We start from the raw sequence: 24063 nt of genomic DNA on the forward strand, positions 1-24063 counted from the left end.
TGAGGATGCATCAGAGCTTGAGTTCTGGGAAGATTCACTTACATTGATGTGGACAATGATGGGAGCGGGACAGCCTGGTGGTGAAAAGACCAATTAGCTACCGCACTAGTCAGAGCAAAATATGAAAAAATGGGGGAGACACTAGGAAAGAAAATTAGGAAATTAATAAATATGTACATAAGATTAGCAGGACTTGGCAATGTAGGCAGGAAATCAAAGGAAGGAAGGAGACAGAGCTCTGCAGCAATGAAAGTAACCAAGCACAGAGAAAGGCCGGACGGGAAAAGTTATTTCCAATGTATTCACATATAAAAGCTTTACAGGATTAAAATATAATGTACATATGGGCTGGAGGGGTAGAGCCCTTTAGGCAAAGATAAAAAGAAATAAAAATCTATTTAAAGAACTGTCAGGTCAGCAGAATGGGCAACTTTCTTAGAAATAATGTTTACTATTCCAACGTGGGAAGGCAGGTCTAAGTAAACTGAATTATGGTACTATTCATTAGAAAGCTTTGCACATGTTAAAATTTATTACTCTTGAATTATAATATCAAGGGATATGAGAAACTAAATTAAGGTATCTACTTATTTATCTAGTCTATATATTAACCTTGTATTTTGCTTTCATTTATTTTTTGAAGAAAAGCTCGAACTCTAAAATCTTAGGGAAGTTCCCACATCGCTCCAGTTTTTTGTCTAGCCCTTCGGAGCACCGACCGGGGTTAGTGAAGCACAGGGACTCGGTTACCCAACACCCACTACCCATAGTGGAAATCACTCAGCAAAGTCCTCAGGCAGCACACCAAATATTCACTTCCTAATGTTCTTTTAATGTATGCTTTCTTGGGTGACTGTTTACTATAGATTAAATGTACGATTCCTCTTTCTTTAAATACAGACTAAGTAAAATGATTTATACTTTCTCACTTCTAAAATTGGCAAGGTACTAAAGATACTGTTTATTCTTCAGCTAGTTAGCATTCTGGGCAACCAGACAGATACAACAATCTGACACCGAGAGCACAATGGGATAAAATCTATTTTGGGGGGGGGGGGTAAAATAATTACAACACAAGTATGGGAAACTTATTTTTTTCTGTGATATTTTAAAGGTCTAATAGTTTTTGTTTTTCTTTTCTTAATTTCTAGGAGGTCACACAGCTGGTAAGGAAAAAGTAAACTGTGGACTTTTAAAAATAATTCCCATTCACCCATCCCTCCCCCCTCTGGCAACCATAGGTGTTCTCTGTATCCATGAGTCTGTTTCTGTTTTGTTTGTTTATTCATTTGTTTTGTTTTTTTGGACTCGACATCTAAGTGAAATCATATGGTATTTGTCATTCTGTCTTATTTCACAGCATGATACCCTCTATGCCCATTCATGTTGTATCAAATGGTTAAGATTTCATTTTATTTTATGGGTAAGTCATATTCCATTGTATATATGCACCACTTCTTCTTTATCCACTTGTCTTTATCCAAGTGTATGAACATTTGGAATGCTTCCATATCTTGGCTATTGTAAATAATGCTGCAATGAACATGGAGGTACCTATATCTCTTAAAATTAGTGTTTATGTTCTCTCTGGATAATATCCAAAAGTGGAATTGCTGTATCATATTGCAGCTTCATTTTTAATTTTTTGAGGAAACTCCATACTGCTTTCCAAAGTGGCTGCACCAATTTACAGTCCTACCAACAGTGCACGAGAGTTTCCTTTTCTCCATATCTTCGTCAGTACTTGTTATTTGTTGATTTATTGATGATAGCCTTTTTGAGGGGTGTGAGGTAATATCTCATGGTGGTTTTATTTTGCATTTCCTTCATGATTAGTTTTGTTAAGTATCTTTTCATAAGTCTGTTGGCCTTCTGTAAGTCCTCTTTGGAGAAATGTCTATTCAGGTCCTCTGCCTACTTTTAATTGGATTATTATTATTTTTCAGTATTAAGTTGTATGAGTTCATTATATATATATATTTTTTATTTATTTATTCATTTTAGAAAGGAGAGAGAGACAGAGAGAGAGAGAGACAGAGAGAGAGAGAAAGGGGATGAGCAAGAAGCATCAATTCCCATATGTGCCTTGACCAGACAAGTGCAGGGTTTTGAACCCGTGACCTCAGTGTTCCAGGTCGAAGCTTTATCCACTGCGCCACCACAGGTCAGGCTGAGTTCATTATATATTTTGAATATTAATCCTTTATTAAATATATCACTGGCAAATATCTTCTTCCATTCAGTACATTATCTTTTTGTTTTGTTGATGGTGTCCTCTGCTGTGCAAAAACTCTTTAGTTTGATGTGGTCCCATTTGTTCATTTTTTTCTTTTGTTGCCCTTGCATGAACATACATACTCAAAATGTTATTGCTAAGAGTAATGTTAAAGCATTTAGTGCCTATCTATTCTTCTAGGAGATTTATAGTTTCAGGTCTTACATTTAAATCTGATTACATTTCAACTCCCTTAAATGAGTTTATTTTTGTATATGGTGTAAGAAAGTGGTACAAAACTGAACAGATACGTGTTCAGTTTTCCCAACACCACTTGCTTAAGGTGTATTTTTAAACGAAAACTTTAAGTATGGGTAATATAAGTCTAATTTTGTTTCAAAAAGATATGTACCTACATGCTCTACAGCACAGAAAATGTGTAGAAGGAAGGATACCAAACTGTGATGAGGTCTGGATTATCTCTGGTGGGTGAGACTGGAGAAGGCAAGGGCTTTGATGTTTTATAGTTTGCTATTGCTTGAACTTGCTACAGAGTATATATTATTTTTATTTTTTAAAAGGGAAACAAAGAAAAGAGTAAACTATATATTCATACAGTAAAATCACTGAAAGGATTTATTTTTAAAATTATCTCTGGGTCATTTTTATTCTATTACAAGCATTTTTATATTCCAAAATATATATATAATACTTCTATAATCAGAAAAAAAGGCCTAAAAGGAAATATTCTATAATACCGATGGTAGAATCAATTTTAAGTCTGCTTGCAAAGCCAAAGGTTACAGGGTTGAGTGTTCTTTTAGGAGGTTTGGATCCAATTTCTTTTACTTCTTTAGGCTCACGCTTACTTTTATTGCTGGTGAGGCTATTTCCACATTTTAAAAAATGATTTCCATTCAATGTGGCCAAAAAGGAAAATCGAGGCCAACCACAAGGCAAGCCTTCCTGAGAGAAGACAAAAAGCCTCTGTAATCTGCGGAGTGAAAACTTCACCAGTAGAACGTGACTCTTTTGTCATGAGTGCCTTCAGTTGCTGGTGGACAGAAATTCTTAATGAGAACAAAGAGCACCAGAGCGACTGCATTGCTCTGGTTGTCATTCCAGGCCAAGCACACTAGTAACTTTATATTACAACAATGGAGACAGAGAACAAGGTGTCCCATTCACCGCCCAGTTCCTGCAACCAGAGGGTCCCGGCCTTTGCCAAGCCTTTCACTGAAGTGGAAACGAGAAGGAACTCTTACGGAGCGCAAGCAGGTAAATCATCATCAACCATATAAATAATGGCAGAACACGGGTAAGGAGATGAAAAGAGACTGTCTGATCACTCACCAATGGAAAGATGTGCACTAAATCAGAGCCCTTCCTGTCTGACTCTGTTGTTTTTACTGAGGAGTTAAACACCCAAGGAAATACCAGTTGGGTCTTAAAGACAATTTATAGCTGGGCTGGCCTCACTGCACCTGGCTGTGTTTTGAGAGGTTTTGTCGGTTTACAGCAGAGATTCTTGTCTACACAATAAGCAGTCACTAATGCAGCTAGATCTTTGGAAGAAACCTACCACTCAGAGGCAAATCTCTCCCCTCCACAGACCCTTCTCCCCCTTTCAATAAAAAGCAAAAGCCTCCTGCTGGTGGCAAAGCCTGGGCCTCTCATGGAAATGAGGAGGTCCTGAGAGCAAGAGGGTCAGCCCCATGCTGCAGCCCCAGTGGGGTGTGCCTGCTTCTGGTCACTGATTAAGGACTTTTCTGTCCTCCTCCCTGGGGGCTAACAGCTGAACACAACGCGCTTGTTTGGAGCCAGGAAAGTCGGGATTCTGCCCTCTGAGTTCCCAACTCTTCCCAGCTTCTAGACCACACTAAGAATGTCGGTGAACCTTGCAACAGCCCAGCCTGGCAACACTAGGCAGCAGCTTCAGGGATGCTCCCCCTACCTGCCCCATCTACAAGGGTAAGGCTTGCCTATTTGGGATCAGACAGACCTAAACCTGTTTCTCTGAGATTTTTGTACTCAGTGAGCAGCCTGGTTTAGAAGGTACCTTCTTAGAAATCCCAGGAGCTTATTTTAATATGAACGACTTGAAAGCACTTGCCTCCCTGAACCAGGTGCTGCCTGACCCACCCCTGCTTTGTTTTACCATTTTAGGACTCAGAATTTTATTATTATTCTTTGTTGCCAGAAGGATTGGGCCTAACAAATAACTTGGAACAGGTGACCCCAAGGCAATGAAACCTTCTTAGGAATGAGCTCATGGCTGGTGGTGGACATTTCCCCCCGTGTGGCAGGATAGGACAAAGACGTGAGGAGAAGGATGAAAGGTAATGGAGAACAGCCCCTCCTGTTCCTTAATTTCATGGTTCACAGACATTCATTGACATTCAGACACTCCCGAGGGGAAGCTCATATAACCAGCCATGAAACCAGAATCAAGCAGGCTGGCGGGGCTACCGGGTCCATGGTGGTTTCTCACTGCTGCGGGGGGCCACTTCCAGACTGGGGGCCACTCTGATGCAGCCATACTGGGGGTGGCACGGCAGAAAAGCTCCAGGCCTGCAGGGTCCTTTGACCAGCCCCATCCAGGATGCTACCCTGGGATTTCCCAGGGCCCAGGCTCTCGCAATGGGCAGCAGTGGCCTGGTGAGCGCAGCCACGGCCCTTTAGGCTCCTGGAAGCACAGGACCCTGGGGGATCAGAGATGGAGGAGAGAGGAGGCTCTAGGCCAGGTGATTCCCAGGGAGATCAAGCTGGCTGGGAACTATCTGTCCCTCAGTGTTGCCCAGGGGCTGAAAGGGAAGGAGAGAATGAAACTTACAGTAGGGAATGGCCCAGTGTCTAAGAGTGAGAAAGGAATCTTGATGGCCATTCAGGGGAGAAAGCAGCCTGAGAAAGGGATGCAGACCTGGCGAGGGTGGGGGATAAGAGGCAGCTGCACAGGGAAATGGCGGAGAGACCGTGGGTGGGGGAGGGCAGAGAGAGCCGCTGGCAGCCAGCTCACTGTCTGCTATATCCAAAGAGCAGCGCTGGAGTTCCAGCTGCAAACCCTCTGGTGGCACTGAACTGTGGCCTGGGTGACAACCCCCAAAATAGACAGCATGCTCTGCAAGAGCTCATTTACACAGAGCTCAGGAGCGAGCCGTATGTCTGCCTGGACACAGGTCAGCTGAGGCCAAGGCCAACGGCAGGCTGAGAAGGGATGGGAGGACGATCCTTCTCCTGACTTAGGGCCACTTCCGCTCAGGAAGAGGATGACTTTTATATTTATAAATATGTAAATAAGGCATTGTTATGACTGAGATGACTGACGCACTGAGTGGCAAACCTCTGTTCCCCACTGCCCCTCTCCACCCTGCCCCGGAGCAGAGATCTGGAGCTTACCTGGGGGAGTCCGGGACTCTCAAGCCAGTCTTGGAAGATGCTTTCAACAGACAAATCAAGCCTTTAAAATTTTTTAAAAAAGAAAAGGGTTAAAAGTTACAGAGCACTGATAACACATCACAGCATCAATATTTCAGAGAAACACCTGCTCTCTGGAGGAGTACTGCCGCCCCAGCCCAAAGTGGGGGAGGGGCTGGCCACACCCAGCACAACTTCTGTTCAGTCAGTGGGATGAAATCTAAAAAACGAGGCCGACCAGGACAGGTGCCTTCACTGAACGAAGGGGAATATTTTGGCTGGGAGCCGATTCAAGAAGGACTGGGCATGTTCATAAGATGCATCTGGCATGAGCACTTCCTAAGAGCGGGACAGAAGGAAACCTGAGCATTACAGTCCTCGTGCATCCGAATGAAATTCAGACTTTTTGTGACAATGAGCCACGACAAGCAGAAGAGGAATAGACCACTATGGGAGCACAGTGGGGCTCAGGTGCACACCCCCTGGTATGGCCCTCAGGTGCATGTGAGGCCTCCACAACCTCTGCTTTCAAGCTGAACCACATTCTGCTTTATTTGAAATGTTCTGATTAGTCCTGAGTAAGCTGAAATCCTTTCGGTTTCATGCGCCACTGATTAGAATTCTTAGTCAGTGGATTTTCAGTGGTGTGCTCCTGAAGTTAAAAGCAACTCCTCCTTTGGTTCTAGATAACTCCTGCCTGTGCCCAGTTTCTCTGCCCACAGAGGCCTTCCGTGAGCCCCTCCCAGGCTGTCTGTTATCTGTACCACAGCACACATCATCATTTGTCACATGGATTTGACTAGTTCACTTTTTTTTTTTTTTTTTTGGTATTTTTCTTAAGTGAGAAGCAGGGAGGCAGAGAGACAGACTCCCGCAGGCACATGACTGGAATCCACCCGGAAAGCCCACTAGGGGGTGCTGCTCTGCCCATCTGGGGCTGTTGCCCTGTTGCAACCGGAACCATTTTAGCGCCTGAGGTGGAGGCCATGGTGCCATTTTCAGCACCTGGGCCAAATTTGCTCCAGTGGAGCCTTGGCTGCAAGAGGGAAAGAGAGAGATAGAAGGGGGAGAGGGAAGGGTGGAGAAGCAGATGGTCACTTCTCCTGTGTGCCCTGACCAGGAATTGAACCGAGGACATCCACATGCCGGGCTGACACTCTACCACTGAGCAAACCGGCCAAGGCTGATTAGTTGACTTTTAACTGTCTCCTCCTTGGATCAAAGCTCTTGGAGACCAGGGTCCATGCATGTTTTACTCACTTCCTAAACCCAGCACTGAATCAAGTCTTGAACTGCTGAAGTGGTTACCAGGGGGAGGGGCTGTGGGGAAGGAAGTAAGGAGGGACAAATATATAGTGACGGAAAATGATTTGACTTTGAGTGATGGATGCACAATCCAATGAACAGTTCAAATGCCATAGAGATGTTTATTTGAAACCTATGTCCTTTTTTTTTTTTTTTTTAGTGAGAGACAGAGACAGGAAGAGAGATGAGAAGCATCAACTTGTAGTTGTGGCCCTTGAGTTGTTCATTGATTGCTTTCTCATACGTGCCTTGACTGGGGGGCTCTAGCTGAGCCAGTGACCCCTGCTCAAGCCAGCGATCTTTGGGCTCAAGCCAGCAACCATGGGGTCATGTTTATGATCCCTTGCTCAAGCCAGTGACCCCACACTCAAGCCAATGAGCCTACACTCAAGCTGATGAGCCCATGCTCAAGCTGGTGACCTCGGGGTTTCCAACCTGGGTCCATAGTGTCCCAGGCTGACACTCGATCCACTGTGCACTGTTTGGTCAGGCCAAAACCTATGTACACTTATTGATCAATGTCACCCCATTAAATTTCTAAATAAAAAAATAATAAAAAAAATAAAAAAAGAAACAGGTCTTGGCATAAAAGAGGATCTCTATAGATTTTTTTATTTGAATAAATGAAAACACATTTCACTATTAATGCAGTAAAAATCATTTCTTTTTAAGACAATAATCACCTTTCACAGTAAGATATTCCCAAGTTATTTTTTTTAATTATTTTTATTGATTTTAGAGAGAGAGGAAGGTAGAGGGAGAGAAAGTCAGGAACGTTGATCTGTCCCAGTATATGCCCCGACCAGGGATTGAACCAGCAACATCTGAGCTTCAGTTCTAAGCTCTAACCAACTGAGCCATCTGGCCAGGTCCCTCGTTCTTAAGATGTATATCTGTTTTCTTTTTATATTACGTACATTTTCTGGGTATAGTCCTCCCCCTTTCCCTCTTGCACCTGTAAAGTTGTGGGAAGACAGGTGCTGTCTGCATTTGTTAAGGTGCTGAAGGCACAGTGGCCCCACCTCATGGGTTGTGCTGCAGGTGGGCACAGTGGCAAAGGAAAGGAGGGGAGGGGCTGACTGGAACTTTCTTTTCCTTTTCTTCCCTGGTGAGAAGCATGTCACTGGTCCATTCTGTCTTGCCTGGCCACGGCAAAAGCACCTGAAAGAGGTTACTGTGGCTTTTTTCTAAATAGAAAAAATATATAGAAGAGGCAATGCGAGAAAAGTGCTCCAGATTCATTTTCAAGATGATGCCCATCAGTGGGATGATAGGCCAGGGGAGGGGAGAGAGCATAGTGAATCTGGGGAAAGATGACAACTTCTAGAGGCTACTGGTCCAGGTTCCCAGACTCAGTGGGGCTACTGGACATGCCTCATATGAAAGCAGGTGCCGCTGTCCCTGGGCCTTTCCCCACTTCTTTGCTGCCATTTAACAGCATTAATCTCAGTGTGAATGGCCAAGTACACTGCGTAAGCTGTGAGACTGTGGACATGTGGGTGCACTCATGTGCCTCTGTATGTGCATACTCCTGTTACTGCATGCACATGTGCACTCCTGTGCCTATGTGTGTGTGCATACAACGTGTGTACCTATGTACCTCTGTGTGTGTGCATGCTCGTGTGTGTGCATGCATGTGTGAGGTCACTGGCTTGTGTATGTCTGCACACACATGGAGGGGAGACATGAAGGTGACTGGACAGGAGGAAGCAGCTCCCAGACCACCTCACATGGAGACCATGATTCTTTCTGGGACGTGCTTTACTTGGTTGCCCGCAGGGAGAGGCATTGGAAATGCCCTTACCTGGCACAACAGCTCTGCCAGGAGGAGGTAAGTGGGCCAAAGGGACCACTTCAAGAAATGTCTGGGGAGACTTGAAGTTGTTTTCTAGTGAAGACTGTGAGGCTGGAAGGTAAGATACATTTAATAATTTCTACTGAAGAGAAGATGTTCAGTGAAGGCCTGCTCTTGTTTGGAATGAATGCAGAACATCCCAACTTGTCTGGTATCCAGGAGGGCCAGTCATTTGCTCGGGTCAAGTTCCTGCCCCTGGGCTGGAGCAGCTGTTCAGCCTCTGCAGGTCTATGGGTCTGCCTGGTTTAGAGGCACGGGTCTGCGTTCTTCCCTTCCTCTCATCATGGTGCTCCCCTTTAAGTAGCCTATTCATCTGCTTCCTTTTTAGTCAGAGAGGGACATTCCTGTGTCCAGGGCCCTGGGGCCAAAAGCGTTGGTCACCTGACTTTCAAGGGACACTCAGGAAATCTGCAGCAAGAGGCTGGCTCTGACCTGAGCTTTACTGTGCTGTGGCACTCCGGGGAAATGGCATTCTTAAACCTTTCTCAACTTGAGGGGAAGATGGGGAATTTAGAAACCATGTAGGAAAGAGCAGGGTGATGATCAGAGAAAGAAGCACACTGGGTCCACGGTGGAGGTCAAGGGAACCGGGATAAGATATCTTGAAGAGGAGATGTTGGGGGAGGGACTTCACAGCCATCTCCAAGGGATGTTATAGAAGATGGCAAACAGCTGTGTGTATCCCCATGGAGGACTGCGCAGAGGACAGGTGCGTCAAGTCCCTCCAGGGAATTTTAGTTTGAAGACACTGCTTTAGGGGTGGCCTGGGAAGGGTTAGGGAGATCGGTGCCGGAAGGTTTTTACTGAGTGAAGTCTAAGTGTTCACAGAGGACTGAGAATAGGCAGAGCCTTCTCTGTGTGGCCGGTATTCGGTGGATACCTCCTGGGCAAAGGTTCTGTGGAAGGCTGAGGTGGGAAAGCCCAGGGCTCTGCAGTCTGACAGGGACATATGACGACAGGAGTCAGAATGCTGCTTGTGCTACTGGAGAGATGTGGGACCTATTTGTGTGGAAGAGGGTCCAACTGCTTCAGGTGGGACAGCCAGAAGGAGGTCCATTAGGGAAGTGTTCTTAAAGAAGGCAAGGCTTGCACTGTCGTGGAGGAGAGCTGTGCTGTCCCAAATGGTGTGGCAGGACCAGCAGAAATAGAAGGAAAGCACCGGCAGGGCAAACAGAGCAGAGGCAGGAGAGCCCAAAGCCACAGTCAGTGCGGTAGAACACAGAGTAAGGTGACAAAGAAAATGAGATGTCCTATGAGAACCCTGAAGTCCTGCCATTGAGCTTGGCTCCATCAAGGAGGCTCTGAAGCAAGGCTACAGAACGGCATGAACAGACTGGAGTCAAGAAGAATTACTGAGGGAGAAGAGGCTGGAGGCAGGAGGACCAAAGAGGAAGCTATGAATGTGTTCAAAGGAGAGGTGATGAGAGGAGGCCTGAATGGAGGTGGCACGCTGGAGATCCAAGTGGAGGGTGCCACTGGCCAGGGCCTGTTGGAGGGGCAAAGATGGCAAAGGTCGAAGACCAAGAGAGAATCTTAAGAGCAGCAAGAGGAAAGCAGTTAGTTACCTACAAATGAGCTCCCATAAGAGGCTGTCAGCTGATTTCTAAACAGAAACTTTGCAGGCCAGAAGGGATTAGCATGAAATATTCAAAGTAATGAAAAGCAAGGACCTACAACCAAGACTACTCTACCTAGCAAAGCTATTGTTTAGAACTAAGTAAGAGCTTCCTAGACAAGAAAGCACTAAAGGAGTTCATCACCACCAAACCAGTATTACAAAAAATGTTAAAGGGTCTTCTTTAAGAAGAATATGAATAATAAAATGGCAATAAATACATATCTATTAATAATTACTGAGTGGATAACAAAACAAGACTCTTACATATGCTGTTTACAAGAGATTCACTCCAGATAGAAGGACTTAAAGTAAAGGAATGGAAAATATATTTCATTAAAATTGAAATAGGAAAAAAAACAACTGGAGTAGGAATACTTACACCCGACAAAACAGAATTTAAAAGAGGCTATAACAGACTAATTTTTAAGAATTAAAAAAAGGCTGTAACAAGAGACAAAGAAGGACCCAGCAATTCCACTTCTGGGTATTTATCCAAAGAAACCCAAAATCCCAAATTGAAAAGACGTATATCCATATGTTTACTGCAGCATTATTTACAATAGCCAAGATATGGCAGAAACCTAAGTGTCTATCAATAGATGAGTGGATAGAGAAGAAGTGGTGCACATATACAATGGAACACGGTTCAGCCATAAAAAAGAATGAGATCTAGCCATCTGCAACAACATGAATGGACCTAGAGGGTGTTGTGCTGAGAGAAATAAGTCAGAGAAAGACAAATGCCAGATGATTTCACTTATATGCGGAATCTAAAACACAAAATAACAAACAAGCAGAACAGAAACAGATTCACAGACACAGAGAACAGTTTGATGGTTGCCAGATGACAGGGGGTTGAGAGGATGGTGAAAAAGGTGAAGGGATTTAGAAGTACAAATCGGTAGTTACAAGAGTCATGGGGATGAAAAGCACAGCATAGGAAATATAGTCAATAATATTGTAATAACTATACATGGTGTCAGAAGGGTACTAGATTTATTGAGGTGATCACTTCATAAGTTATATAAATGTCTAAACCCTGGGTTGTACACCTGAAACTGATCTAATATTGTACATCAACTGAAATTTAAAAATAAAAATTATTTTTTTAAAAAAGGCATAGCTATTGCTTTTTAAACTACAGGTAAAAATCTCATTTAAACTTTACAGTATTTGTGCAAGACGAGTATTACGATCAGGTGTAGCTGTGCTGATGCATCGCACTGGGATGTACAGTGCAGATAAGCCTGCTCCAAACAACGCAGACCCCTCCTTCTTGCCCCCATCTCTCTGGCTGAAGGTGGCCCGGCCCTGCCGCAGTTGCCCTGTTTGTCTACCCCTGGGTTAGAGTTCTGAAAAGATGGGGAAACCCTTGGGAGGGGCAAATGTGAAGGCAGGGGAGTTCATCATTCAGCTGCACCCAGGAGCAAAAGACACTCCCCCGTGAGGGAAGAGAACATGTGTTTTCAGATCCCTCTCCTTTGGAAAGGTTCAAAGCATCTTATAACCATTATGACTTCATTCCTCGTAATATCCTTGTGAAGTGGGTGTCAATTGTTGTGCGTCTTTCTAGCAGATGGAGCAACTGCAGCATGAGGAGACTGGCTAACGTCAACCCAGACAAAGGGCAGAAGACAAGACTGGTTTCTAGACTCCCAGTTTTGGTGCAGACATCACGCTGCACCGTGCCCGTCTGCAGACTGCTAACGTGGAACAAGGTCTTAAACTCTGAGAAGGTGAAAGTGTTAACTCCAGCTGCTAAAAAAATTTTTTTAGGTACTATAAATGGCCTTACCTCCCAAGTAAATTATGAGAGACTGTGGAAATGCTTAATATTTATGGAAGAAAAGGACTATATATTTTAGGGGGGGAAATTAAATATGCACATAGTCTTTGCTTTTGGATCCCAACTACTGAGATGACAGTGTGGGTGAATTTTTGAGTTTTGACATGAATACACAGCAGTGGTAAAGCTGAAAGCTGACTTTTCAAATCAGGACACTCAGAGTCCAAGCCAAAGGTGAGTGTGAGTGTTTCCCCCAAGAGCATGTGTCTTGAATCATCACAACAGACAAGCAGAAACATCTCCACTTCACTGGAACCCAGGACTTACAGGAATTATTCTTCTGTACATCCGATCACTATGAAAATTGATTTTCTACATATATATAAAAGCACACAGACCACCTCGGCTGCACGCCCTCCATATCTGTGCCTGGGAGGGGGCACCACGGCATCCTGACTGAAGTCCACCCTCTGGCTGCAGAGGTCCCTTTGCTGGGCTCCTACATCCTGGAAGCCAACTGCATTTCAGAGGGCCATCACTAGTCCTTGTGAGCTATCAATGTGGTCGTGTGTAGTTTACTGTAGCAGAGGAGAGAATATGCTAGACACTCTGGCATAAGCTGGTGAGAAGCCACAAAATGAGCAACTATTCTTCTCTCTGTGATGTTAAAGTGCACAGACCTTGGCTCATGTGAAAATGGCACTGCATGTGCCATAGGCTCATCCAGTTGCTATCTGAAGGCGGGGTGATGAGGATGGAGAGCAGGGTGTCAGTCACATCTGCTCCTTGTGCCTACCAACTTGCTGATCGGGAGAAATGTCTTAATCATTCCTTACTCTCTTCTTCAGCCTCTTGACAGTCTAAAGATCATGCTCTACCCACATCCCTGAAGGAAAGCACAGGGCCCAGCAACTTCCATGTGATCAAAGGGACAGATGGAACGACTGCTGGGAGTGCGGGAGCTAGACGGAGGAGGGCTTTGGGGACTTCAGTCTCGGGTCTGAAGCAGAACATGCTCTTGTTCTGGAACAAAACTACCTTCTGTATTGGTTCTAAATTTTGAATGTACTCTTTACATGTGGATACAAGTCGTGTACATCTCAAAGTTTTACACATGCTTATTTATTTTCTTGATCAAAACAAGCCATTTGTGCTTGGGTAGATAATGAAGGCTGCTGACTTAACATTTATAAAACAAGTACTCCCTACCTCCATGGGGGAGGAAAAGTACTGAATTAAAACCACACATGAACATGCACACACAAACACAGTCATTGACGAGCAAAGGAAGAACTGGTAGCTGTCAATACTGCTGGCGTATCGGGGGCAGGGTACACTGGACAATGGACTCGCCAGGGTGCTCTTCGCCACAGAAGGCAGTCCCAGGATTTGTCTGGATTTCCTCCTAGGCACTTCCAGCTTTCCCTTCCCTTAGTCTCTTAAACGTCAGCATTTAAACAGAGACTTCTCACTGACAATGTCTAAAACACAGCTTGTCATCTCCCTGCTTCCACTCTCAAACATCCCTCTGCGCCACACCAACTCCCGGACGAAACAGGGCCCAGATTTTCCAGCAAGACATCAGCGCAATGGAGTGGGTGGCCAAGGAGGAAAGGGCAGGCTCATGTCGGACTCTGCCATTCAAAGTTCACAACCCATCACCCAAGGCTCACCTCTGGAATCTCTCCAATTGCTTGTTAGTCCCAAACCCCACTGCCCCACCACCACGCCTGCCCTGGTTCCGCTCCAGATCTCTTAAGTGAACTGTTGTACTGGTTTCTAGTTGGTCTCCTGCCTTCTAGTTCTCCCTACCCCCACCTATATCTCCCACACACACACACACACACACACCCAGACAACATTTCCAATCTGAGGATGGCCCTCCCCTACTTACAACCTTCAGTGCTACTTCTTGGCCCACAGGTTGGTGAGGACTGATAAGAACTCTCTCCTGTGCCCCAGGCTGAGACACTCCCCAGAGCTCTCCCTACTCTGAATCATAGTGATTGGCTTCCCGTGTATTGTCAGCAGTCAGCTAGGAGCTCCCTGGGGCTGGGCATGGAATGTATTCCTTTCTGTCCCCTAGTGTCCAGCTGAAAGCCTGGCATAGGAGGCGCTCAACAGAGAATGTTAAATGAATCAAAGCAAGAGAACAATGCAAACGCAGTGTGACAGAGGGTGCCAGCCCCCGAACACTGGCTGGCTGGTCTACTCTGAAAAAACCTTGCCCTGCTCAGAATGTCTCACGTGCCAAACAGATGTGCCCAAGGGTCATTTTGCAGCAGGCCCAAAGATTAGAGGCTCCAGGGATAGGTGTGGGGCCTTTGGAGGCCTGGGTAAAATTGGTACAATATGCTGCCTAGGTAAAAGGGTACACAGTCTGTTTCAATAGCTGGATTAGATTCTGAGATTAGTCAGCAGGAAAAAAAATGTTTGAGTTTCAAAAAGTAGTCCAGTACACTTGCTGAAATAAGATTCACTGTAGGAAAGAAACTGACTTCACTTTTAAAAAGAAATTTTAAAAGAAGCTTAAACCCACTAGCCAAAACATGATCCTCACTGGGAGAGGTATCCTCTCAAAGGGGTAAGAAGGTTGGTGGCTGGTGGCCACCATTAAACAAAGTTGTTGCTCTTAACTGCCACAATCATGACAAAAGTCTCTTTGTGGGCCCACAGGTGTTACCCCAACAAATAGTCACAATGATAAAATCCAGGACTCCCAGAACAAGAGGGTTCAGGGGCATCCAAATGAACTCATAACCTTCTCAGGAAGAGGATAAAAAGAGAGAAGACTTCCCAAACTAAAAATGTACTTGTTGTTTCCCTGAAAATTACTACATTACACCCTATGAAGTTCTTCTGAAAGAATGTATAGTTATTACTCAGAAATAAACTTTGGTAACAGGAGGTAATACACCATTTCTATTGTTTTTTTTCTCTTTTTTTCCTGCATTAGTTATGAAGGAGAGCACTCCATTCAGAGGACCTGAAAAGTTATTCCAGGGCAAGTACGAAAGAAAAAGGGAAAAAATATCTTGCAGGTAAAAGCTATTGTTTTTGACCTTAAGAATAACGACCACATCTGATATAATTTTTACATGAAGAAAACCCTTATTGTAAATGTGAAACATTGAGACTTTTCAAAACAAGCCACACTTCCTCCAAGCAGCCTCTGAGAAAGCTAACTATCTTGACCACAGTCCCATGAGTCTCCCTGGATGAGACTTCCTTCAGCATCAAAGGCATAAACAGAAAGAGGAAGAAACTAAGGAATTTAACAATAATATGACCATGTTAATTCTGTATGATGTACTAATTTTCTTTATGTGCCTGTGTTCCCACCTGACTAAAAAAATAAAAAGAGCCTAACAATAGCAATTCTAACTGAAGAAGAATTGGAGGTAGAAGGTGGAAGATATAAGAAAAAAAATCTCCCCGTCCTCATAGCCCCTGGATGCTCCCCCGAATTTTATGTCCTCTCCTGGTAGCATAAACCCTGAAACTCTACACTTCAGACCCATGGATTAGGCTGCCTATACAACAGGCTCATCGATAGGGTGGTGTCTGGCCTTGTGTGAATCTCAGTTAATGTCTGTGTGAAAGAATTCATTTTTCCACATCTGGAAACCTGCTCTGAGCATAAAAGCATGGCTAAAACTGTGGGTCAGAAAGGAGAGTAATGTTGGCTCTTCTTGAAAGAAATGTTTAATTTTTCAAGATGCTCCCTTTAATGTTTGAATACCAATGTTGCTGTTAGAAATTATATTTCAGGATGTTCACCTTTAGTGCCTAAGTTAGGGTAGGAAATTAGAAAGAAAGTGTTGGAATGAATTGAGAGCAAACTTTGATGTAGGTGTTAAACCTCCCCCAGGAGTCCCCGGAGGTGGTTGGCCAGACAAGAACTGCATATCTCCAAGCAGAGGGCCGCCTCCCTTTCCAGAGCGAGCCCATGCCACAAAGTGACGGGTAAGAAACAGGGACAAAAACACAATGCACCAGAAAGTGCTGTAGTAACCTCCCAAGAAGTGTTGGCTTATAATAACCATGATGACGATGATGGTGAAGACAGAGAAAAAGGAGATGGAGGAAAGCTGTAATGAGGATCAAATGACCTCTTGTATGGAGATATGAATACGGACCTGATGCACAGAAGCTGATTATTGCTATAACAGTATCAGTCAGTATTTGAGCACCTACCTTTCATCTGTGTTATCCCTTTTAGCCCTCTGTGAAATGCTGCCAAAGAGAGCAGAAAACTGGAATTTGGAAGGATGAGGTGACCTGCTCTGAATGCTGTACACGTGAAGGGGCAGAGCTGGCCCTAGAACTTTGATAAGCTTGACTTCAAATCCTAGGCTCTTACTACCAGCAACATTTTCACCTTCGATTACACAGCATCTCCTCATATTGTCATGTTAACTATAGTCTCCCTAACGTTTAGAACTTCCTTCTCTTCCATTCTTTTCCACAGCAGCTGAAGCCACAGTGTCCTGGCTTGCCACATATACCACTTTGGGGGCTCCTGACTCTGGGGCTCCCTGCTGTGTCCAGTCACTCCCAATATCCACACAGGCCCATTTCTAAGTTTGGTTGATCCTCTTAGGGCTTCTGCTGGCTAGGCTTGGTCCCTGCCTCTATTAAGAGAGGAACATTGAACTTTCTTGCTTTAATAAGCCAAATAGCCCTGGCCAGTTGGCTTAGCGGTAGAGCGTCGGCCCCATGTGTGGATGTCCCGGGTTTGATTCCCAGCCAGAGCACAGGGAAGAAGCACCCATCTGCTTCTCCACCCTTCCCCCTCTCCTTTCTCTCTCTCTTTTCCCCTCCTGCAGCCAAGGCTCAATTGGAGCAAAGTTGGCCCGGGCGCTGGGGATGGCTCCATGGCCTCCACCTCAGACGCTAGAATGGCTACAGTTGCAACGGAGAAACAGCCCCAGATAGGCAGAGCATCACCCCTTTGTGGGCATGCTCAGTGGATCCCAGTCGCATGCATGCAGGAGTCTGTCTCTCTACTTCCCTGCTTCTCACTTCAGAGAAAAAAAAAAGTCAAACAATGGCAGGGTTATTTTTATCATTAAAAGCAAAACTGGGCTCTTGATTCCTAGATTGGTCCTTACCTTTTTTCTTCTGGGATGTTCTCCAACAGCATTTGAAGGAAATCCTGGAATAAGAAAAAAGCAAACCATTAAGATGCCCATCAGGACATACCTGGCAGGGGCTGTGCCAGAGACCGAGTCCCAGCTGCTGACAGCTCGCCTGCGAGAAGCTCGACCTCTGCTGCGCTACTCCACTCCAGACTCAATATTAATCTACCAGGGCTTCAACCCAGCCAGTCAAAGAGATTTGTTTTGGTAAAACCACACACAAATTGAAAAGTATAATGTTTGCTATTTTGACCAAAACCAACAGTTTATTTTATTTTGTGTTTTGACTATATGGCTGGCCACAGTATAAAGCACTGCCCCTCTCTACTTAACCAGGTTCTCCTTCTCATGAGCTTTCCCTCCACATCCTACTAGGTACTGAACAACCTCAACCTGAGGCTGGAGACTCACTTGCAACATTTTTGCATTGCTCCACAGACAGATAGAGACAGAAAGCAACACGATTAATAATGCCCTAGTGGAAGAACAAAGACACCACAATGCCAAAAATGGTTCACGGTTCCCTGCCTCCATCTGTAGCCTCTCCTACTGCTACTGTGCAAAGTCCTCAATTCTTTGACATTTAGGATGTTTCAATAATAGATTTTTTTAACCTAAAAATCATGACTTACACACACTCATTGTTTCCTTTATTGTGGAAAATTTCAAACACATTCAAAAGCAGACAAAAGAGTACGATTAACCTTCACACACTCCCATCAACCACGGCCAATCCATCCCATCCACTTATCTGCCTCATGTGTGATATAGAAGTGAACCCCAAACATCATACAATTTCATCAACCAGTGTTTCAGTAGCCATCTCTAAAAGACAAGGACTATTTAAAAACATAACCACACTACCAGAGTACCTAAAAAAAAATCACATACAAATATTCAAAATCACACCTATATTTAATGCACCTTGAATATTGTGACCAATCTTATCAGTGCATTTGATTCTGGAATCCTGATTTAGTCTCAACTAGGTTAGTCAGATAAAACATGGAATACCCAGTTAAACTGGGTCATACTTACACGAAGAAAAGTACTTCTTGCTTATCTGAAATTAAAATTTAACTGGGTGTTGTACATTTTTATTTGAAATATTAGCGTTAAACCTCTGTCATCGTCTGTAGAGTTGATAAGATACATTTTGGAAAAATACAGAATATGAAACAAACAACAATGTTTAAACTTTTTGGGATCTACACATGTAGTTTTTCTTTTAGTAAACTGGAAATCTTTTTTAAAACAGGTCCTTTCAAGAAAGTGCATGTGTGTAAGCGCTGATGACCAACTAGGACACAGCCAAAGGAGAGTCCCTCCAGACGGAAGCCCCGCCTCCACCCAGAGCCACGCCTACCCACCCAGGGGTGCAGGGCTCCGAGGTGATCCACCCACAGTGCGAGAGGGAAGCAGCATCTCAGGCCTTTGGATTACAAACAGATGGAATCAGAGGAGTGGAAATCTGCAAACAATTTGTGTGACAAGGTGCTCTTTTTCTATCATCGCACAAGGCATAGCCATCACTGCACTGGTGAAGCCAGCTCGTCCTTTTTATTAGTTTACAGGTGCCTAGGTCTTTTCTTCCAGAGGCAAAGTCTTCCTACGAAGGGCAGGAATGAAAAATTTATTTCCTGCAACCCCTGTTCTCCTTCTAAGAGTTTGCCTCACCCAAAATAAATGGTACAAAGAATACCAATTAATATTAAAAGCATGTACCACGCAATCAAAATGGAAGGAGACACCCCAGAGAGAATTATGCCTCATACCTGAAGTCCTCCCTTGTACCTGCAGTGATACAATATATGGAGAAAAATACCAGGGAAAAGAGGAGCAATATTTAGAATGTAAAGAATTATTTTTGCTTGAGGTTTTTTTTTTTTTTTTGCATTTTTCTGAAGCTGGAAACGGGGAGAGACAGACAGACAGACTCCCGCATGCGCCCGACCGGGATCCACCCGGCACGCCCACCAGGGGCAACGCTCTGCCCACCAGGGGGCGATGCTCTGCCCGCCTCCGGGGCGTCGCTCTGCTGCGACCAGAGCCACTCTAGCGCCTGGGGCAGAGGCCAAAGAGCCATCCCCAGCGCCCGGGCCATCTTTGCTCCAATGGAGCCTTGGCTGCGGGAGGGGAAGAGAGAGACAGAGAGGAAGGCGCAGCGGAGGGGTGGAGAAGCAAATGGGCGCGTCTCCTGTGTGCCCTGGCCAGGAATCGAACCCGGGTCTTCCGCACGCTAGGCCGACGCTCTACTGCTGAGCCAACCGGCCAGGGCTTTGCTTGAGGTTTTTAAAGTAATTATTTTTTTATTTTAATAATTATAAATAGGCCCTGGCCGGTGGCTTTGCTTGAAGTTTTTAAAGTCATTATATTTTTATTTTAATAATTATAAATAGGCCCTGGCCGGTGGCTTTGCTTGAGGTTTTTAAAGTCATTATATTTTTATTTTAATAATTATAAATAGGCCCTGGCCGGTTGGCTCAGCGGTAGAGCGTCAGCCTAGCGTGCGGAGGACCCGGGTCCGATTCCCGGCCAGGGCACACAGGAGAAGCGCCCATTTGCTTCTCCACCCCTCCGCCGCGCCTTCCTCTCTGTCTCTCTCTTCCCCTCCCGCAGCCAAGGCTCCATTGGAGCAAAGATGGCCCGGGCGCTGGGGATGGTTCTGTGGCCTCTGCCTCAGGCGCTAGAGTGGCTCTGGTCGCAACATGGCGACGCCCCGGAGGGGCAGAGCATCGCCCCCTGGTGGGCAGAGCGTTGCCCCATGGTGGGCGTGCCGGGTGGATCCCGGTCGGGCGCATGCGGGAGTCTGTCTGACTGTCTCTCCCTGTTTCCAGCTTCAGAAAACTGAAAAAAAATAATAATTATTATAAATATGTTGAATTAGAAATTAATTTATCACAACTGACTTGTTAACAGATAACTTTACAGGTATTTAATTGGCTGAATGGCAGTATTAGTACTCCTTAAAAATCCAAGTATATTATCTCTGTAGAGCCCGTATCAACTTATCCCATATTTGTCCAGTAATTTATGCTCAGTTATATTGGGGGGGGGGGGAATTACATTAACTCAAAGGCAAGGGAGAGAACTTAATTGTATGAGAAACAGGAAAAGCAGAGTTATCCTTAATTCTGTCCTTTTGCGTTTTCCAGTTACAGTTGGATCTTTCTTTCTTTATAGGACTGCAGAGCACAATGTTCCAGAGATTTTAGTGAAAACAGGAAAAGTAAATTAGGTCCCCAAGAAACCATGCTCCTCTCACTGACCACCAATGAAAGAGGTGCCCCTTCCGGAAGTGTAGCCGGCCAGATAAATGGCCTCAGGGGGCCGCATGCGGCCCGTGGGCCATAGTTTGGGGACCCCTTGGCTAAGTGAATGCTTGTCTACAGTGCTAGGTGCTCTTCTGTCTTGGGACCCACCCAATCCAAGATGACACGTGGCTGCCTCCAGGCACTCACTGTACCATCTATCAGTGGGTCAGCCCAGCTGGCCCTTCTTACTCCTTTCATAGACATAATCTTTAACCATAAAATGCTAGTTTTCCTGGTTTTTTTCTTTCTTTCTTTCTTTTTTTTGTAAACTGGCATACACCCTGCAGTGGTCTCATCACAGGTGCTTTTCCCCACTCTCTGTAACAGAATGACATTAAAAAAACAAATAAAAAAGATGTCTCCTATGATTATTCCTTCCCTCACTACCTCTTTCAAACCTTTCATTCATCTTCACTCTTCCCTTCAGCATATTGGCATTTAAAAAAAAAAAAAAGGAACTTACAAATGGTAATTAGACAAGCAGGGCTTTCGTTCAAGCTGATTCTAGGGTCACGGATAGGATTTAGAACACTGCCACTGACCTAGGATCATAGATATAGTCAGCTAGCAACAAAGTCACCTCTACGGTATGCCTGAAAAAAAAATGAACGACAACAAAAACCCTGCTGTTTTGACAGTGGGCTGAGATGAAATCTTATCTAGATCCCTGGCAACTGTCACAAGCCTATACCCCAGGCAAAAAATGCATTCTTTAAAAAATTTCAGTCAGTCCCAGACAGCTTATTTTGATTAATATCTAACAACACTAAATTAAGCATTATGATTAAAAAGAAAACTACACTGATTTTGGCATATGGCTAATTTGGTAATCACTTTTTAGTCCTGGTGAAAATATTCAATAAAAAGCAGGTGCATGTAGATTCTGCTGGATAAATTGGCATTGGCTTGATAATTATGCAGGATTAGTGATTTCTGTCAGATGTTTTATGAATAATTACCACGGTCATGGGGAAGGAATGTAGGAGCGGCAAAACAAGCAATGAAAACACTGAAGGACAGTGCAGGCGGGGCAGGAACTGAGAAGAAAGGAAACGGGCAGGAAGAAGTCACGGTCAAGCTTAAGAAGGCAGATCTAATTGAGGCTGGAAAGATGATAATACTGAAATGCTGGACAGGTGGGCTGTTCAGAAGCTGAAAAATTAGGAAGTAAATTGGAAAAAGAAGAAATTGAGGAACTTCTGAGTAAAGAAACTGGATCATAGCTTTCCTCATCAGTATTATTAATATTATAAATATTATAAATAAAATTACGTAGCAATATAAACAAAAACAATTCATTTAAACAATCAGAAAAAACTCCACCAGCGGCATTCACACAAGGAAAGAACATCTGGTGGCATAAGCGTCAAAGAGACATGGAAAGAAATATAAGATGGCAACATGGCTTCCAGCCCGCCTTCTCTACGACCTCCCACCTAGTGTTCAGCAGTAGTTAGGCTGGTGAATTGTCCAAGCCTGAAAATTCTCACATATACCCACACAGTTGGATAGAAACAGTAATATCTTTATCCTTCCCCTTTTTCTTTTTTTTTCTTTTTGACTGGGAGTGGCAATGTTTGCTGAAGGAAGGTGAGTAATGCTACCTGGGAAATAAACAACTGAGGCCGACGCTGATGAACTGTACAGGTTTTGGAGCGCCACGCTGAATTAGTGGAACAGTGTCAACTGAGGGACTAGCTGCTGTGGGGAAAAGCTACACCCAAATTAGGTAAAGAGAATCTTGGCCGGGGACATTTACCAAAATTTCAAGAGTTAGACGAGCCAAGTTCTCATAACAAAGGCTGCATACAGCTCTGTGGAGCTCTTCTCCTCTGCCCCTCCACACATAATGTCCAAGCTTCAAACTGCAGCACAGAGAGGAAAAAACATGCCTAAAAAGAGTTGGGAGAGAAATCAAGGATAATATCCCAATACATATGAGAATAAATGAAAGGTCAAAATAGTGCTACTGATGCTGAGAATGAGCAAGAAGTATGGCAGAAATAAAAAGGACAGAGATAAAAAGCATAACATAAAGACAAAGAACCCAATCTTGAATAAAACAGGAACAGAAGAAAATTCTCCATGAATCCATTAACTACAAAATAATCACAAGATCGTAATAAGAACATAAATTCAGTGAAATAAAAGCACAAAGACAAGATCACAAAACAATAAAATGAGATGAAAAGAGAGATTTCAAAGCAAAGGAAATAAATTAAGGACAAAAATAATGCCAGTGCTGGAGCATTAATAAAATAAAAACAGCAAAGAAAAAAACACATGTTAAAGAAAAAAACCCCCACAATAATAATGGTATACAGGCCATCCCTGGGTTATGAACAAGATAGGTTCTGTAGGTTTGTTCTTAAGTTGAATGTGTATGTAAATTAGTACAAGTACATTTACCTATTAAATGCAACTTAGACAAGTGTTTGTCTTAACAGTATTCATTTTACCTCTCTGTGTATGTAAATACTTAAACATTTTCACATACAACCTTAATCTTGGATGATGCAGAAGACGATGGAATTGTTGGAGAGGGTGGGACTGGTGTTAGAGAGTCAGGGTTTGATTCTGCTGCTAGAGTCTCAGTATCTTGAAGTAGGCATGGAGGGCGGTTTGTACAGAGTTTTTATTTTTCTCATCATAACTGGCCCTGTAGCATCTCAGGCCTTCGGTAACTGCACGGTAAACTTTGGTGAACTTCTCTGTGTCAGGGTCTTTTCCTGTAACTTTGCTATTCCTGCTTCGATGAGAAGAAAAGCATCAGCTAACTCTTTTGTAGTAAATTATTTCAGAGTTCTGGAGTTTGCAGGTCTCTGTTTTCTTCCCTAAACACTATCATCTGCTGCTCTAGTTCTATAAGGTCTTCATTGGTCAGTTCTTTGCCATGGGAGTCGGGTAACTCTATGATATCATGTTCACTGATATCCACCTGTAGTTGATTACCAACAGTACTTGTGGCAATCCATTTGTAAGTATGACTTGTACATAAGTTGGATGTTGGTAACTCGGGAATGTACTATATAATAACATAAATAATAAAAGTAATAGTTCTGCTTGAGCTAAACTATGCTATGAAAAACAAAAGGACAACAGCGATTAGAAAATAAGTATGAAGGACAAAGATGATATGACATAAGGATAACTGGTCAACTGTAAGAAAAAAAAAGAGAAAGTTTTCAAAGATACAATTAAGACAATTTCCCTGAAAGAATGAAAAATAAATTGATACAGACTGATGGACATCAAGTCATTTTCTGATGAAATATTTTTATCTGACATTAAATGTCAAAGATAAATTAAGAACTCTTCTGTTATCTGAGTGTTATAAAGAAGGAAAAGTAGTCTGACTTCAAAAGCTTCAAGAGCAGTATTTAATACCAGAAGGCAGTTGAGCAATAGCCACAAA

The 24063-nt window shown here is 43.8% G+C and overlaps 1 protein-coding gene across 9 annotated transcripts in view; it reads right to left on the bottom strand.

Moving 5' to 3' along the window:
* Nucleotides 1-24063, bottom strand: part of AOPEP (aminopeptidase O (putative)) — a 385199-nt gene that overhangs the window by 99517 nt on the left and 261619 nt on the right. For 8 of the 9 annotated variants that reach the window (XR_010749226.1, XR_010749227.1, XR_010749229.1 and 5 more), the window contains 2 exons: nt 17308-17351; nt 5612-5672 (listed from right to left, as the gene is read on the bottom strand). Coding sequence is in view for 4 of the 9 variants with exons in the window: in XM_066368340.1 (XP_066224437.1) it covers nt 5612-5672; nt 17308-17351 (105 nt within the window). In the remaining 5 variants the exon portion in view is untranslated. The remainder of the gene's footprint in view (nt 1-5611; nt 5673-17307; nt 17352-24063) is intronic. The other variant, XR_010749230.1, reaches the window with a different exon arrangement.

This window comes from Saccopteryx leptura, chromosome 2, assembly GCF_036850995.1.
Source record: "Saccopteryx leptura isolate mSacLep1 chromosome 2, mSacLep1_pri_phased_curated, whole genome shotgun sequence".
NCBI lineage: Eukaryota > Metazoa > Chordata > Mammalia > Chiroptera > Emballonuridae > Saccopteryx > Saccopteryx leptura.